The sequence below is a fragment of the Fukomys damarensis genome, unplaced genomic scaffold (assembly GCF_012274545.1).
Source record: "Fukomys damarensis isolate Sample0158 unplaced genomic scaffold, DMR_v1.0_HiC HiC_scaffold_7, whole genome shotgun sequence".
In the NCBI taxonomy this organism is placed as follows: Eukaryota; Metazoa; Chordata; class Mammalia; order Rodentia; family Bathyergidae; genus Fukomys; species Fukomys damarensis.
Genome location: NW_022900919.1, coordinates 36,167,990 through 36,186,438, shown reverse-complemented (window position 1 = coordinate 36,186,438; position 18,449 = coordinate 36,167,990). Strand labels below are relative to the sequence as shown.

Below are 18,449 nucleotides of genomic sequence, written 5' to 3'. Positions count from 1 at the left end.
TATTTAGCAGAAGCTCAATATCAAAGCAGGCAATAGGGGGATTTCACGCATGGGCCCTCATAGCCCGCTGAGGCCCTGGTTTATGGAGCTGACTGTTTCCCCACTGTCCCCCACCCCACCATGTGACAGTTATTAACATTTCAGGGAGCATGTTCTACAGGTCGGAGTTCCTTGAATTGGGGTCTATGATCCAACAGTGTCAAAATCATGCGAGAGTTTGTTAGAAACACAGAACCTCAGAATCTCTGTGTTTTGGATTCAGCAACCTGTGATAAGAAGTTTTGTGATGATTCTGACTCCTGTTGGCGTTGTCATAAACTGTCCTAAATGCAACTTGTAAAGTGCTGATTTGGGAACATGAAATAATCTACTGTCAGAATATAGGGGTTCATTCATTCATTCAACAAATCAATTAACATGAACTGAACACCTGCTAGTGCTGGTGGTTTGAGATAATTAATAAGATACCATTCAGTCTTTAATGGACTGGGAAATTGCCTTACATCAGAGCCCCAGGGAGATGTCTTGAGTGGCTGGCTTTCCCATCTTCACTTACTAAGCAGGCTTTTCTGTCTGGGCCACATCTTCAGCCCAGGAAGTGTGCAGGAAGGAATTTTAATGCACTAATAGGACTGAAGTGCTCCACACCACCTGGGTAATAAATACCACTTCGCTGTTCACACCCTTTCAGCTACTGATACGACAGCTAATCACCATCATTACACCTGTCTCTTAGAAATGCCAGCATGTATGGGTTTGGGATCTGTGGGGACACTTTATCCGACACTAGTGATAAATACCGCAGCAGATGACCTGAAGTTGGGCTCAGCACCCACTCTCCAGCCTTTTTCATCAGGAGGGTAGATGCTGCTTTTCAGCTTTGAAATGCTATGTTACTGAGATCTGTAAGATTCATTAGCCCTCTTTCCACAAACATAACCCTGCATTGCAGAGTGAGATGAGGGTGGTGGGAGCTCCTGGTGACCATGAAAGAGAGAAACATAGGGATCTATCACAAGATTTTCTGCCATTATGCCACCTGTTCATTCACCAGACCTAGACAGGCTGCCATTAGTAAATAGAATGGGAAATAGCAATAGTGCTACAGGTCTGAATGCACACAGATCTCTGCTTTTTAGTAAGTTGGGGTATTAAAGGGAATGACCAGGCACTTGCTTAAGATGAAAGACCTTCCCCCCAAGAAACTGAGTAGCAATTCAGGAAGATGGAGAACAGGGCCAGAAAGTGCTCTTGTTTGTCTCCCACGGTAATCCCATGAGAAGTGCTGCTTTCTGACTAGAGACTCAATACTTTGGTGGTTTCCCTGGTTTCAGCTTCCATGGGTGCTGGGCACCACAGAAACATGCTGCATGCGAGGCCATTAGTAAGGAAAGCTAATTAACAGACACCAGCTTGTTCCACTCTTAGGAAAAAGTATAGTACTATCTGAATGAGCAAGGCATTCCGAATATTGAACCTTATATCTTTAAAAAATTGATTAGAACTTTCCATAATTTATTCCCCTCAACAAACCTATGAGCTTGATATATTTCACCCTTTTGAGAAAGCTGAGACTCAGAGAAGATAATTAACTGACCCAAAGTCACCCAGCTTTTGAGTGCCACAACCAACAGTCCAACTTAGTCTTTCAACTACCAAAGCCATCATCCACTCTACTGAACTCTGGCCCTTAATCTACCCAACAGTTTCAATGGTCCACCATTTTATTTTGGAGGATAGATCTATCACTCAGGAGAGCACTGGAATTTTCTTCCAGCTCCTTTTGAAGCTCAGGAGTGACTTAGTTTAAATTTCTTCCAGTTTCTGTTTCCTAAATCTTAATTTCTAAAATGGAGAATCATACGTATTTACAGCCTCTATGCTTATATCATATGATAATTATATCCAGTAGCCAGGCATAATGGGCATTTAAAAATTAGCGAGTTCATGGTATAATGCTCTGTTGATGTTTTTTAACAGACTCCCCATAAAAACCAACCTAACATAAGCATAATCTCCCTACCTTTTTGTTTGTTTGTTTGTTTTTGGTACCGGGGATCGAACTCAAGACCTTGTACTTTCAAGGCAGGCTGCGGAACCATTGAGCTACATTCTGGGCCCTCCCTGCCTTTTTTAATGCTAGTAGTAAAATGCAGCCCTGAAACTTCTTTTCTTTCACAATGAATTTGCATTTGACAGCCTGTCCAAGAATCATGCAATAGAAAAGAGTTGTGAAATCTATTATCTCCAAAGAAGCTGTGTTTTAGGATTCTTCCTAAATAGTAAGAGTTGCTTCACAAAAGTAATAAATGTTTAAGATCTAATACTGTGTGCTGAATTGAAATTCCAGAGGCATTCAGTCTATGCAATTGAGAGAGCTACAGCACAATGGGCCCAGGAGAAGGGTTCACCAAGCTGCCTCCCCGATTCCTTTCAAGAACCTGTCTCTTTGCCTCCCAATAAGGCACTTTATTTTGGTGATTCTGATACAAATAATAATATAGTATTTCTCCAAAGCCCTAAATCAAATTATTCTCCAAGCCTTTCCAGAAGGACAAGCATAAATGTGTTTTTCAGTTTGGAAATCATGTTCATGTTTCTATTCAAGCTTCATCAGGACTTTATTGTTAAGTGTAACACCAGCTGCTATAACAAAACCAAACAAAATGCTCACATGTTCAGTAGCTGAGATCAATAGATTGTACTGATTCCTGACATAAGAATTCAGATGCTTTTGGTCTACATCCCTCTCCTCCCTGAGGAGATTTGGAGGCTCCTAATTTCCTGCTGTCTCATGGCATGATTATCCCAGGGTTCTGCTTTTGCTGGCAAAAAGAGAAAGAGAGGGAATAAAATACAAGCTTCTGAAATGCCGAGAATGACAGGGATACACATTGTTTCCACTAATTCATGGACCATCTCCAGCCACACAGCACCATCTCCCTGCAGTGAGGGGCCTGGAGATGCAGTTACTGACTGGACACACATTTCCCAGAGATCATGCTCTGCCAAGCAAAAGGGAGAACAAATGCCGTGCACAACTGACTAGCTCAGCTATGGGACAAGAGCCCGTACTGCCCACAATCATTCTATCAGACAAGTGTTCACTGTTTCGTACGCATAAAGTATCATCTCAAATGTCACCTTAGACTTCTTACTCCCCTCCCTCGAATGGCCATGTCTAGGGACACAAGGAGGCAGGCCTGGCATGCCCCTAGGCACACCCATAGAACCACGCAGGACCTCAAGGGCCATGCTATCACATGGAATAAGCTGACCTCCTTCTTTTTTTTTTACTCCTACTTTCCTGATTAGACTGTCTTGCTCATAACTATATCCCTAGCACCCAGTTCTGTCCCAGCACAGTACAGGTACCCAAGAAATATTTGAGAGGAAGGAAAGATGGGAGGAAGAAAGGAGGAAAGGAGGGTAGTTTGCTCTCAGTCCTACCACCTTTGATTTGTACTACATGGGACTTCAAGAGAATAGCCAAGAAATAGGCTGGTCGTGTTTAAGGCCCAGGTCTCTTTCTCCTTGGAACGATAGTGGCCCATTCACACATCAATCCTCTTGACAACCTTTGATAACAATTAGAGACAAAAAAATATGTTGGCCTACATTTTCAAATGCATCTCTATATGATGGAATACTACTCAACAACAAAAAGGAATAAACTATTAATATATGCTACATGGATGAACCTCAAAATAATTATACTAAGTGGAAAAAAACAGGCCCCAAAAATAGTGGATAGATGTGATTTCATTTATATAAAATTCTAGGAAATGAAAATATGGTAAGGAAGTAGATGAGCAGTTTTGTGGGCATAAGGGTAGAGTGGGGTAGGGTTGGTAGCAGTGGGTGGTTAGGATTACAAACAGTATACAGAAGCTTTTGAGAGTGACAGATTTGTTCATTTTCTTGATTGTTGTCATGGTTTTGTGGGTGTATACATATGCTGAAACTTTTCAAAGGTGTCACTTCCAATTTATGGGGATGATTCTATGTCAATCAGACCTCAATAAAGCTGTTTTTAAAATAAAAATAACTGTGACATTAAAAGTATAGAAACACATCTGTCCATCCATCATTCCAAATCCTTGGGTGCTTTGTGTTTTTAAGACCCTTCACCTATGGACAGGACTCTGTCTTCTCCATACTAAAGTTTTCAGGCATACATTCATCGAGCCTTTTGGATAAGTGGCAAAATGCTGTTGACCCCTATGTGAGTGTGTCTTGTACTTCAGCAGTCCAATAAACCATGGGGACTGAGTGTGGGTCGTTTCGATTTTCTGGTCTTTTCCTTTGTCTACACACACCTATAAAAACTCCCACAGTTTTTAATCTGCTTTTTCTCAGGTTCCGTGGCCAAGGGCATCACTGACCCCCTGGCCAGGCGTCCAGCCACCCGCCCACCACTACCATGGCCGAAGATGCAGACATGCGCAATGAGCTGGAGGAGATGCAGCGGAGGGCTGACCAGCTGGCTGATGAGGTGAGCGGTGGAGAACAGGAGACAAGCAAGAGACGGGGAGCGGAAGGGTTTGCCTCATTCAGGTTTTGGGAAAAGTCTTTTCTACTGTCGCAAATTAAAATAAAAGTGATGACTTTACTTCCTATACACGAAGGTGTCTGCAGACTGGAATAGGTTGATTATAAAACATGTATACAAATTAATGTCTTGGCCCTAACTCCTGATTTCTAGAAATCTAGAGGTGGCGATCTGCTGAGAAAAGCAGGGTCTGAGTGACTTGCAAGCAGGGGTGTGCTGGAGCTGGTTTGCTGTAAGCACTATCTGTGCTCTTGACTTGTTTGCATCCATCCTATCTGAGACAGGAATATCGTCTAATGGGGTGTTACTGCAGATCTTCCCAGCTTGGTGGACAGTAACATTATATTGTAGTTAGAGATCGCATAGGGTGAATATTTCTACCATGGACTCTGAAAACACTGCACATCAGAGCTTGATTTACTGTTTTTTGATTTGCCTAGAGTTAAGAAAGTAAAGAAAATATTCATAATGTGGATTAAACTTAAAAGTATGCATGTCTGTAGCCATTATACTATGAATAATGCAAAACACTGAGGAAATCTTTCATTAATTGGAAACTATTGTTCTTGTCAGCAAAGCCATTACTTTGCTTATTGACAAAAGAATCAAGTTCCAAAGTGTATCTTCATTGTTTCATTTTCCTCTTAGGAACATAAATTAAACTACCCAATCAACCTCAGTGTCACAGTACTAGTTAGCTATGGACCCTGAGTTCAGCAAAAATTATAAAAAGCTATGTGCTAGAAGCAACTGCCTATACGGAATTTACAAGAGTGTTGTCTATTTTATTATTTGTAAATGTTGTGCTATTCGTCTTTTACATCAGTAAAATAATAAACTTCATTATGTGCCTATAGATCCAAACAGCCGGTTAAGCATCTACCAGCATACCACTGCTTCTAGCCATTTTAAACAAAAAGCAGCCTCCTTAAGTCTTTCCCAGGAGAGTTAACATCCTTCAGGTTTCTACAGATTCTTGGCCAAAATAAGCTTGTCACTTAAAAGCGAGGCTTCGAGAAATCACACTGGTTTTTGGATTCTAGTAGTGTTAGAAGACCCAAGAAAAAAGTGACAACTCTGTGCCTGAGGGATCAGCACTGAACTCAGACTCTCCTATGCATTTTTTCTTATCTAAGTATGAAGGTAATTATTATAGCTGTCTCTTATAGGCTAGCTATTTCAAACATGCCTAATTTTCTTCACCCTAGGGGACAGCTTAATTTGTATTGATAACAACTTCCAATTGTGCTTCTAGGAACTTTATAAGAAACTTGATGCTATATTTATCTCAATTCCTGAGAAATGATGTTTGTGTTTAAAATTCAATATTCCTAGCAGAGGGAGACCAAATTAGTCTTCTGAGTATTTGAGATAATTTTGCATGCATCCTGAGCATGCAAAATTATCTTTTCCAGATTACTTTGTCTTTAATATCAAGATCAACTTCATATGGTTTTGATTTTATGAAGATAAGCTTTCATGTAATTGCTTTAGGGAATCTAATCATGTAGAAAGCCCAATAGGAATGAGATTGAAAAATGGAAAAGACATTTTGTGTTTCAATTACAAACCTAAAAATAATATGTGATAAGGACCCTTTGTGTTTCTCAAATGAAGAAAATATTTCTGCCTTTCCAAGATCTCTCATTTTTGCATTTACAATGTTTCTTTCTAATTTTAGTCGCTGGAAAGCACCCGGCGTATGCTGCAACTGGTAGAAGAGGTAAGGAGTGACTTTATTTTAAAATGAGGAGTCTCATCCTTTATGCTGACATGATCTTTTCCTGGGCCCGACTGCCTCCCCGTGATCCTGTTGCTTCCAGTGTTAATATAGCCTCTCCCATGCCACATAAGGAAGGAAATGGTGTGTTTAAGTTGCCAGGTAGTCATCAAGGTAAACCCACCCTCCCTTCCAGCCCAGACCACCTTTATAATCTGGGGTACAGAGGAACATTGTAATTCCAAGCCATCACAAAAGATTAGATCTCATTAAGCAAACCAGAGCAATTTGTATTACATGAAGGAGTTATCTACATAATAACTTCATTTATAATTATTTTGATGCCTATAAATAATATCTAAACTCAAAATTCTGTTTTGACTTTAGGAATTGTTATATTTAGAGGAAGAGGCACTAAAATTTATGAAAAAATAGGAATGATCTTTTAAAAAATCAAGTCCAATAATATAAATATAAACTCTTTTATATTTCTGACTCTGATTGCACATCCATCTGAGAAGAATGGTTAATGAATGCCAAACTATTTTTAAATGGGTAAAGTAGGGCAGATAGCAGTAATGGAATCAAAAGGGCATTTGTAGTAAACCTCACTCATTCCAGTTTGGTAGAGCAGCAGTCAACCAGGAAGAATAAATGGATTAATTGAACCTGCCTTTTGGGAGAGATGAAATGGAAAAAGAATGGTTTGGACTATATTTATCTTAACCTAATAAAACAAGCCTAATAGTTTTTATTCAGTAAGATGGTGTTTTAGCTGTGCTTTGAATGCTTCTGCTTATCAAGTTCTAAATTCATGTGTGATTATCATTTTTAGAGATCTTGGACTTTCTCTCACAGAACGATTAAATGAGCCGACATATACACCTTGAGCTACTGTAAATTGCTTATTCAATGACATGAAAAGGAAAACAAGGATAAATTTCAAAAAGGCTGAAGGAAAGGCAGCTGCCTCTCACACAATAGGAGCTGATATCTTCCCTTATTTCTGCAGTTCTAACTTCTCATCTAGGAATGAAATATGGCTAAATGCAAATTGCCACAGGAGGAATGGGGAAAATATGGCAAAGATAAGTTCCCTTAAAAAAAGAAAAGAAAAATCTGCTATTTCAAAGCTGACAATTTGAGCCTGCACTGTGGCACAAGTTGGTCCCTACGGGAAAGGCGGTCCAGGAAAGAGGTCTGTTGTCTTCTAAATGAAGAGAAATGTTTTCTTTACTCTGCTCTGGGAACAGTTTCTACAGAAAAACTTAAAGAGCAAGAAGTAGACAGATATTCTAAGCCTAGGAGTCCTTTGCATACACTTCTCCCCAACTTATCATAAATAAAGGAGGAGAACAACCATTAGGACTGTGCCCATGTGAGCTCTGATGATAACCTCAATGGAACCTGGAACTAAATGGCGCTATTATTTTATTGCATACTCTCAATGTTATTATCACAGTACAGGTGTATGGCCCTCTATCAGAGCCTTCATTCTCACTTTTCATTTTTGGTTTTGCACATGCACGAGTGTTGGACATTTCCAAAATGCCAGAATTGTCCCCAGTTTGCCTGCCTGCATACTTCTGAAGCACTACCTACCGGTGGTGGGAACCTTTTAGAGATTTCAGTGACACAAACAGCCTGCTGTGGCCCGCGTGCCATAGGTTCGCCACCCCAGACTGTGGGAAGCATTGAGGCAAAGGCAGAACACAGAATGCACTGCCTTGACCTGACCCCTCACTCATCAGTCTTGGGGATATGAACATTTATTTTTCATGTCTTCTTCAACCGCCAGCAGTATTGACCAGTCTTGAAAAATCAGTGTCTGATCTAATTTATTCTAAGAAAAAAAAATTCCCCAGAGGTCTATTGACTGAAGCAGGATTCTCAAATTATATTTTTGTTTCCCCTAAAGTGTTTCTCAATCAAGCATAATGTTGCATCTTAGAACAAGGAGTAAAACCAATGAGAACATCTCCTACCTCTAATAAATGAGAGGAGGCGATTAGGCTTTCCATCCTTAGGAAATTGTGAGCGAGGCATTCCTGGAGTACATTGATTTGCTCCTACTTCCTCGTGGGTTATTTTATATTTATGGGAAAACACCCTCAGTGTCTAGGTCATTGGCTATTCAGATGATATTCTATTTTTTCTATTTTTTTTATAAAAAGGAAATTCTCTTTAAATAGAATCAACATTAAATATTCATCAAGGGCAGAAATCATTTGGAAAATCTGAGCTCTGAAATATCAGGATCTTGCCCATGATCCCAAAGTTCATCAGTGCTGTGTAATTTAAATTGAACTGAATCTATATTAAAATCCAGCCTCAAAGACAGGAAACATTTCTGAAACTGTGAAGTCTCCCTAAGGCCATCCCGTTTTCCATGGAATATAGAACTTTCTTCCATCCCTAATAGACTCTAGAGTATAAAAGCTTGGCAAGGGTGAGGACTTGCTTTTTAATAGAGTTTTAGCCATCAGCATTTCAAGGACAGTGTAAAGGTATCCAGAGGTTGGTGGGAAACTTCAGAAATGCTGAACATCACAGAGAGATTTAAAAGGTTAGAAATCATGTAGCAAGCCGGGGATTTAGCTCAGTGGTTCGGTGGCCTGCCTTGCAAGAGCAAGAACCTAGTTTAATCCCCGGCACCAAAAAAAGAAATCAGGTAGCACTTGGTCACTGGCATGGAGTTGGGAGCTTGCTTTTTGTTGGTGTATTTTAACAAGTATTTATGGAATGCCAAACTCTGAGTATAGTAAGGAAGACATAAATTAATATCTTACAGGGCAACAGATATTTAAATTACTCTAAATTCAAGAACATACCTGCCTTGGGCTCACAGAAGACCAAACAATCCTAGTAGGACAATCATGGAGGTATTCTCAAAGAGAGAATATTTGATGTCCCATAAAAAGAAAGAGTTAACTCTGCTAATTTTAAATGCAGGAAATTAAGTCTACACATTAATGCTTTGGGCTATGAAAACTAAACCCAGGAAAAGCCACACTGCTCTAGGGCAAGTCATTCACAAGCCTCACTCTGCTTTCATGGAATGGTTATTGAATCACTAACATTTTGTGAATGTTTTAGTATCTTTTTATGCCTCTTGAACCTTATCTTTCAGAACACTTTGGCTATAGGAAGAGAATAAGTATTCTAAAAGCTATGTTTGTGTTATATCAGGGTTTTGCTAAAAATTAAATAAATTCAAGTAGGGAGTGATATGGATTTTTTATTTTTTTACCTTCAGCGAGTGCCAGGGTCTCCTAACTGTAGGGCAAATGTATTGGAGAAAGCACCTCAAAGTAAGAAAAGAAAGATTTAAAAGTTATCTATGAACATTGCCTTAGCTCATTTAAAAAAATAAAGGTAGAGAAATAAATTTGAAAACAGAAAGAAGCAAAAAATAGAAAAATCTCTCCTTTCTCTACCTCTACCCTTTTAGGTAGACTATTTTCCTAGTGCTCTCAAATGGAAATGGAGAACTGAGCTGCAGTAAAAATAGAACTGCCTACACTTATTGCTAGCCATTAAAAACATAATACTCTTTAGGAATAAGGGAAAGCAATATTCTGCCTTCTCAGAAGTATTGTCTCCCTTCCCAGCCTTCCTCTGAGCCGCTAGTTCTCCCAAAGAGCAACTTAATTGTTTGATGGAGGCTCTTAGCAAAATTATGAACCAAGTACAAGTTCTGGCATTTATGGGTGGTCTACAAGGCTTGAAGCCATTGTCATCACCATGGTCATCAAATATACAATCTAATTTAATCTTTTAGCCACACTTTACTTCTGCTCTGATCATCATTTTTATTTTGAGGCATATAGTGGCTAAGTAACTTGCTAAAGACACATAGCTATAAAGGGCAGAGATAAAGTCAAAATCCAGGTCCACCTGATTTCTGAACATGAATTATTACGCACAACATTTGACTTCCCTTCCACCAGCAATTCCTACAACTTTTTTTTTTTAGACTTCCACAACAGGCAAAAGGATCTAAGGAAGCAAAAGCAACCCATTCTAAAAGAGCTGAGATTCCACTCAAATTAAATCTTGGGTATCATCATTATATTCCTTCCTGCATCCAGCACAGCCTCCCATAGAGTTGAACTGACTCTTAAGAGCTGTCCTTTCTGTAGTTCAATCATCCTCATAATGACTGTGTGCTGCAAAGGAGCTCTAACTCTCCCCGTTTGACAACTAGGGAAGTTGAGACACAGAACAGGTGATGTTAGAGCAAAAGGACCACAAAGATAGGTCTAGGATTTGGAACTTCAGACTCCCAGCCTAGGACAGAGTAGCGGACTGATAAACATGTACTGAATAAATGAACGGATTAGGAAATAAAATAATAACGAACGAAATAATAAATTAATGGAAGAATGAGTGGATAAGTGAATGAGCCAACCTAGTATCCATACTATCTTACTTGGCATCTCTGACCTTATGTGTAACAAAGGAAAATATCCAGAAAGCTTTGCGGACCCTTTCACAGTCCCTCCTGTTACTGGTGGCTGAGCTAAGTGTAAAATCCAGTTTTCTTTACTTCCATGTCAGTCCTCCCTGCAGCTGTTCTCTCTGCAGACTGGAGTGATCCTGCTCCTTCAGATCCGTTCTGTGAATCATTCTAGTGCGGAAACACTGCACACCAAAACGAATCTATGAAAAACTGTACTTGCCAGGCTCCATGTAAAATAAATGGGTATAACAGAATGATAAAATGAGTAAATAGGTGAGAACCGAGCCCAAAATCAGTAACCTTTCCTCCATCCACTGTCCCTAATAGAAAGGAACTGAGATCACAGGCACAACCTGATTGGTTTCTCAAGTAGAAAATCCTCTCTGAGATGCTTCTGCCCTCAACAGAACTTGCACCGTCACCTCTGTATGTCTGCAAAGCCATCTGCTTCTCATAATTTTGTCTCACAGGGAATGGCTGAAATACACAGGAAAAGGCAAAGAGGTCAGCAAGATACAGGCTACTTTAGACAAACGTCCATTTACAACACATTTAAGGAGAAGATTTGGTGATGCCTTTGTGGTCTAGAATCTTTCTCTTCAGTGATGTCTTTGCCCAGCAGCCTGCATCCAAGCACTTGCTAGAAAGTTAGAAGCTCAGGCTCCTCCCCAGTTCTACTGCATCCAAATCTGAACTTTAACAAGATGACTCATATTCAGGGGCTTCGTGTGCCACTAATGTTTGAATGGTAGTGGTCTATAAGCTTCTGATAGTAAATGGTAATGATGGTAGTTTTAGTTTGCCTAGAGGTCCTGCTATGCGTGCATTTTATAAGTGTACTCATTTTATAAGCACTCCATGTCATGTAACTGTAAGCCAGCCTCCATTCTAACACATGCCAGGCATTAATTTATTGAATTTACATAGAGACTCTGTGAGATATAAACTATTATTGCCGTATTACAAATGAGAGAACTGAGGCACAGAGCAATCGGGACCCTTGCCTGAGATCCTACTGCTAGTAAATGAAATCGCCAGGACTCTGGCCCAGGATGGCTCCTCTGGAAGTCAGGCTGGGCCACCATTGTCCCCACTGCACCCAGACATGGCCACTAAAGCCTAAGTGTGTTCAAAGGCCATGTAGGCTTTTGTGTCCCGCAGAGTTAACTGCACAATTCTCTAAAATGCCGAGTTTATAAAAATTCACAGAAACAATTTGCAGTGTTTTATTTTATTTTTGAGAGGCACAACTGGAATTTAATTGCTGGTCCCCACCAACACTTCCTGCTTCTTTTCTTAGTTGTAAGTAAGTTGGTGAAAAATAAGTAGGGATACAAGGGATGTCTTGTTTTAGAATTTATTCCTTGGGTTTCCACAAGCTTTCCTTGAAAAACCAATTAATCCAAACTACATGCCGTGGCATTTTATACCCATAAATAGTCACCTTGTATAACGGAAAGTCTTCACTTACCTGGTTAGAATTCCTAGAAATGGTGATTCCTATGTATGAATAATATGAGTGTCTTCCTTCTCCCCTGCCTACCCACTCCCATTCCCATCCTCCCAATAATTCAGAAAGTATTGTTTATTTGGATAGTAAGGAGTAAGGTGAGGAATGCCTTAATTTCTCTAGCACAAAGGAACTGCAGTGGGCTAGTAGAGAAGTTATTTTCTCACTCTGTATCAGTGGTGGCAAAGGTATAGCACAAGTGCCACAGCCGGCTATTCATTATCATCGAAAGCTGTAAAAGGTTTGCTGTTACTGTCTATATCACTGTGAGAATTTTAGATTTCAGTATAAAAAGCCCTTATTTTCATTTTGTTCCCCTTTCTAAATCTTGCGGAACTTTTTCCCTAATAGAGAAAATAGAAGAATGAGTTTCCTTTTGAGCTGTGTTTCTTAACCTTTGCGAAGCCATGCTTTCTTCTAATAAACCGAAAAACCTCATCCCCAAGATGTTTAGTCTTCCCCGTGGTGATCCTTCCCCAGTTCACTGACTGGGACTTTCTAATAGATTATGCCAGTGAAAAAAAATTTAATTTAGAATATTTTTGAAAGGTTTTCTTTCTGTGGTTGCTATTAGGAAAGCTATAGGTGTTTTTATTGTCCAGATATAAAATTACAGTATAATATCAGTGTGTGTATTCCAATATGTATTTCATGTGTTAGAACCTCCACCCTCAACCTTATCCTATGGAGAAAGCCTTATCCTTCCTTCTACCTCTGAGAGTCACTGAAAGAACAAATCCACAGGTTACCAGTCCTCTGAGTCCCTCCCTGACCCCATAATGCTCTCACCATACTTTCTCCCTTTTTGCTTTTAGTCCTTCTTCATTTTCCATTTCTAGGTCTAATTGTCTCCTTACTGATTTCTTTTTCTCTCTTTTCTCTCTCTAACTCCTTTTCAACTTTGCTACCATAATTGGAAAATAGAGTAAAGATGCTGGTATCAGGACTTTGGTTATGTTGGATGAACAAGGAGGTAAGTTCAGATTTCTTCAGTAAGAACAATTCCTCATCTGAATAAAGTACATTTTTTAATTCTTTGTGCATCCTCAGGTGGCCATTTTGACATGCATTACACATGTGTATGAGTGTACAATTTCCATCTTTCTATTTTTCTTTCTCCATTGAAAAAACTTGTAAATGTGTGGAAATGTTCAGGGCTTTTCCATGATTAAATGAATGATATTACCTCTGTTATATATGCTGGGGTAACAGAATTTTGAAGGCAAAAGCCATGTGTTTATATTTTTTTAAGTAAAATCTTTTGGAAGGTGTGAGATTTCTCTTGCTTTCCATGCTTCTGTACTTTCCCCATTAATTTGCTTTCCTTCCAGTAACACCCAGACAGAAGGAAAGTATATTATATCACATTGAGCACTTCTGACCATGCTCATCCAGTATCTGGCAATTTTAATTTTCAGATCATCACATGGCATCCTTAAATAATTGGACGCTAGTCTTAAAAGAACACAAGCAGAGGGGAATCATCTAGAAAACAGAGAATTAAACCAATTGAAATGTTTTGCCTATTTTAAAAGTCATAGTCATACTAGAAACAAAATTCAGTGTGCATTTTAGTAGGATATCTGAAAGGTGGAAGGTAGAAGGGTAAGACTGTAATTTTTGTTTGCCTCAATATATCTATCCATGTAGTAATATTATACCTAATTATAGCTTCCAGTTAGTTTCTTCATTCCATTTTAAATTTTATTACAATAAGCAAACTTTTGAGGACTTTCTCTCTTTATTCATAATTTATAAAATCACTAGAAAAATTTTCACAGCTATGTATGTGTTTGATTAGTGACAAAGAAAAACTATAAAATATTCACAGTACAGGACAACATAAGCCTCAACCACAAATATGAAACTAGGGGGAAAGCTGCCATGGACAGGCATAAAACACTTTTTTTAACATATAGAAAGACTGCATATCATAAAAGAAATATATAAATCAATTTACAGATAGATGACATTATACTGAAGTCATCATTGATAATGAGATACCATTCTATCTAGCAGACTGACATAAATTTTAAAAAGTATAACCAATGTTATGAGTATGTTGGGCAAACAGAAGCTGTATTTCTGCAGATGGGTGTTGTAGGCTGACACAAATGTCACATAGAGTAATTTAATGACATCTTCAAACTTTGAAGTGTACCTATCTTTGACTATGACATTCTACTCCAAGAATTTTATACTATACACAACATATACATTTACAATTACATAAAGAAAATTATGCATACTTGTAATCGCATAAGACTAGGAACCATCTAAATTTCAGTTGGAGAATAGCAGATTTACTGGTAAAAAGTCTGTAATCAAAGAGGAGAGAACGGGTAGTAAGGCAATCTTTCACACTGGAATGGAGTCTGATATCCACAAAGGGAGATAGAGAAGGGAGGAGCATTTCTTAGGAAGAGCCTCAAACTGCCGTGCTGCTCTGGGAGTCTCAGCCAGCAAACGGGGAGTGCAGCAGAAAAGATCGCTCACTACAGCAACCCCATATTGGGCAGAGTGCGCCCTCTCTGCTCACTACCTTGTGCTCTGTCATTGGCCACAGGCATCCCAGAGAAAGCTGGGCCACAACCTGAAGGCTGTGACTGCTCGCAGCTGCACAGATTGCCTCTGTGTGGACCGCTGAGGTCCTCATGCCCATTGCTGTCAACAAAGGATTTATGTTTCTATGTCATTTCTTTGTGTTAATCTTTTTCAAAAAACATACACCAAGTAAAAAGTCAGGACTTCTTTTTTTGAAAAAAAACAATTGAATATCAATCCCCGTGTTTTACTTCAAAAAGGAAATTGGCAGAAAGTTATTTTCATCTTAATAGCATATTTTATTGACACCAATATATCCTACATATCATTTCACCATGTAATCTGTATAAAAATATTGAGGTGTTTTGCATTATTTTGTTCATACTAAGTTTTCAATATACATACAAATGACAGAGTCTAACAAGAATTCTATTTTAAGATATGTGAATAACAGAGGCAGTCTACACAGCTCTCTAAGTGGATTTCTATCATTACAAGATTTGCTGGCTTGCTCTGTGTAACAATGTCCCAGACTTTAAAACTTGGACTGAAAAAAGACATCGCTTTAAAAAAATTAAACAGCAGGCTCCCGAATAGAAGAGTGGCACTTCATTTCCAGAGCAAACCTGAAGCATATAAACTCAAATAATTCACAGTTCCACCTTATTAACTCTCAGTTAACAATTGGCAATGTGTAGGTAGTGGGAAAAGGAAACTTGCAACAGAAGGAAGATATGGGAAAGACTGAGAATAATACCTCTCCTGCTTAGTGGTAAAGCACTGGTATTTAGAAATGGGAAATAATATACCAAAACCTGGAATCAAACAGACAGAAAGTAGATAACGTACTTACCTTAGTTGCAAATTTTGATAAAGAAAATTTAGAGATAAAATGTGCCAGAATTGCCATTATAAATGCACAAGTATACACTTCTTGAGCACAGATGATTTGGGGGCATATCTCCATGTTATTCTCTGAGAAACTAAGGACACTAGAATGTCTATTTGATAGATTTCTTTGCGAGACAGTGAACAGTCTCAGCTACATTTCACGTGTGGCCATACCAGAGCAAATGTTCAATTCTTCAGTTTAATGTATTTCCTAAGGTAACTGGGTTTATAAAACCATATAGGACCAGACTGATACCGGTAAGAATCTTGCAACTGTAAAACCTCCCCAAGTGACTGATTTCTGCATGGACTGAAGGAGTACACATTTCGTTTTTACTATAACAGAGCGCAGAGCCTTTTAAAGTAACAGATGAGCACAGGTGAACAATGGCCTTCACTTCTATCAGAAAGGCATTTAATTCTGCATATGCCATGTTTACTTGTTCAGATCAGTAACTAGTGTGAAGTTTTTCTCCAGTTATGCTCTAATCATTTTGTCTGTGCCTTAACACCCAAAGTGTTGACTGTTTCTACCTCACAGCTGCTTGGGAGCTTCAAGAATCATCCATCCTTCTAAAGAACCATTCTGCCCACTGTCGGGTTAGCCCAGATTTTCCAGCTGAACGGTTGCATTGGGGAATTCTTTATGGGACTCTTGTTTTGTATCCAGGTATTAGGAGACACCAAGGAGCATTGCGTATGACAGACAGCCCTGGAGATGTACTAAGCCCTGAGACTTTTTCCCTAGAAAATTCACCTCCAAGGGAAATCCCCTAACATGACCTTGACATTAACATGAGTTGATCTAACTTTTTGCTTCTGTTTCTCTTACTCTTTTTGTTGGTCTTTACTGGATTACATGTTTGACACTATGCCTGAGTTGTGGCTCTTAGAGAATTTCCCTTGGAATGAACTCCAAATCAAACAATGAAACCTCTGACCACCACTACCTAGAAGAGCAAAGACAAAGAATATAAACCCTATCCAGAGAACCAGATATCTGCCTTTAAAGGTCAGGGCTCTGTAAGGCAGCATTTGAGAAAATATCCCTCTTGCAGGCATCCACCTGCCAAGTATCTCTTAGGAATGACGAAGGCTGCACTGTCTGGTATAGTTGCCACTGGCCACGTCTGTCTGCTTAACTTTATTTAAATGAAGTTCTTCATAATCATCAATGCTAAGGGAAAGGAAGAACAAGTAAGTAGCATCTTGGAACTGATATACTCAGGAAGGCTTGAATACTAGATCAGTAACATCCATGCCTTGCTATATTATTGTATTTTTTAATTTTTTTAACCAGGTTGGGGATTTTAATAGCCCTGCATGGTTTTACTTGGATGAGATCTGTAGAAAAGATATTTAAATGTAGCTCCTACCATCCTACCATTGATGGTTCTATCACAAATAACCAATCTTCCACATAAATACATAGAGTGCTGTCTATCTACCAGAAGTTTCTCCTTACCCAAAATGATGTTCTCTTCCAAGCCTCCCAGAATAAGTTGAAAATGGGCAGAAAACTAGCATAGGGAAGGAAGAAGCAATTAATACTGGACAGTGCCTTATATCCACCTCAGAGATGCTGCTGTACACTGCAGAATGAAACAAAGGCAGTGGGTACTCTTAAGCATTTCCTAAGAAGCATCTTTCAGAAATTACTCAAGCACCACGAAGCCCCCATATACCAAATATATCCACAAACATAACTCAGTATACTCTAAAAATTAAAACTATTTTTAGAATACCTGCAACAAAATGGTTTTACACTGTTTTCTAAGTTAAACATTTGAATTGCTGGGCACTGTGGTACACCCCTATAATCCTAGCATGTGGGAGGCTGAGGCAGGAGGATTGCTAGTAGTGCAAAGTCAAACTGGGCTACATAGTGAGATCAAGGCCAGCCTGAACTACATGGCAAGACCCTGGCTCAAAAAAGAAAAGAAAAGGTTTGACTTATAATTTATATATTTATATAAATTAATATTTATCTGTAATTATCTATATATTTAGATTGCATATTTATTTATATATTTTATATATTCAACTGATATTGGTAATTATAGTTCTCTGAAAAAATTTATCTTCTGGATAGTTGTTAAACCAAATTCAGCATCATAATTTCTTCTTTTAATCAAAACTTTGTGAAATCAAACTAACAATCCATGGCAGAACCCAGATCTCAGAAATACAGATTTGGATTTGCTTGATTATTTTTATTTTTTAATTTTCTTTAAATCCAGAGGACTAGTGGTTGAATATACAGAAAAATTAATATATAAATGAATAAAAATATCTGATAGATACATTACAGATGGATATATTATTAACCAATGTGTAGGGACACAAGGGATGGGGTTTCTGAAATCTTTTCAGAGAATTATAGTTTGATGCAAAAAAATTTTATAATGCAAGAGAAATTCCTCAGGATGAATATCTGAGCATGCTTCATTCTGCCACAACCTGTACTTACTTAACTGCTGTGAGCTGAGTCCAACCTGTCTCCTTTGGAGCCCAGACACCTGTTCCAGTCCACCTTAGGGCAGGACTTCTTGTGGAAGTCATAAACAATAGCTTGATTGGGTTTTGGCGTCTCCGTTTCTGTCTGTACACAGGACGGTTCCTCATTTGATGACGTGAAGCACTTTAATGTTGAGCTTCTTTTCCCTCATCGATTCTATCAAGTATTTAACTTGACCTATAATTTATTTCACTCTTAAAAGCAAACCAGAAATTTTTTTCTGTAAAAACATTCTCCTAGAATATATATAAT

The 18,449-nt window shown here is 38.7% G+C and overlaps 1 protein-coding gene across 3 annotated transcripts in view; it reads left to right on the top strand.

Moving 5' to 3' along the window:
- Nucleotides 1-18,449, top strand: part of Snap25 (synaptosome associated protein 25) — an 84,133-nt gene that overhangs the window by 51,006 nt on the left and 14,678 nt on the right. For all 3 annotated transcript variants that reach the window (XM_010616004.3, XM_010616002.3, XM_010616003.3), the window contains exons 2-4: nt 4,360-4,495; nt 6,234-6,275; nt 13,169-13,217. In XM_010616004.3, coding sequence (XP_010614306.1) covers nt 4,424-4,495; nt 6,234-6,275; nt 13,169-13,217 — 163 coding nt within the window. In that variant the 5' untranslated portion in view covers nt 4,360-4,423. The remainder of the gene's footprint in view (nt 1-4,359; nt 4,496-6,233; nt 6,276-13,168; nt 13,218-18,449) is intronic.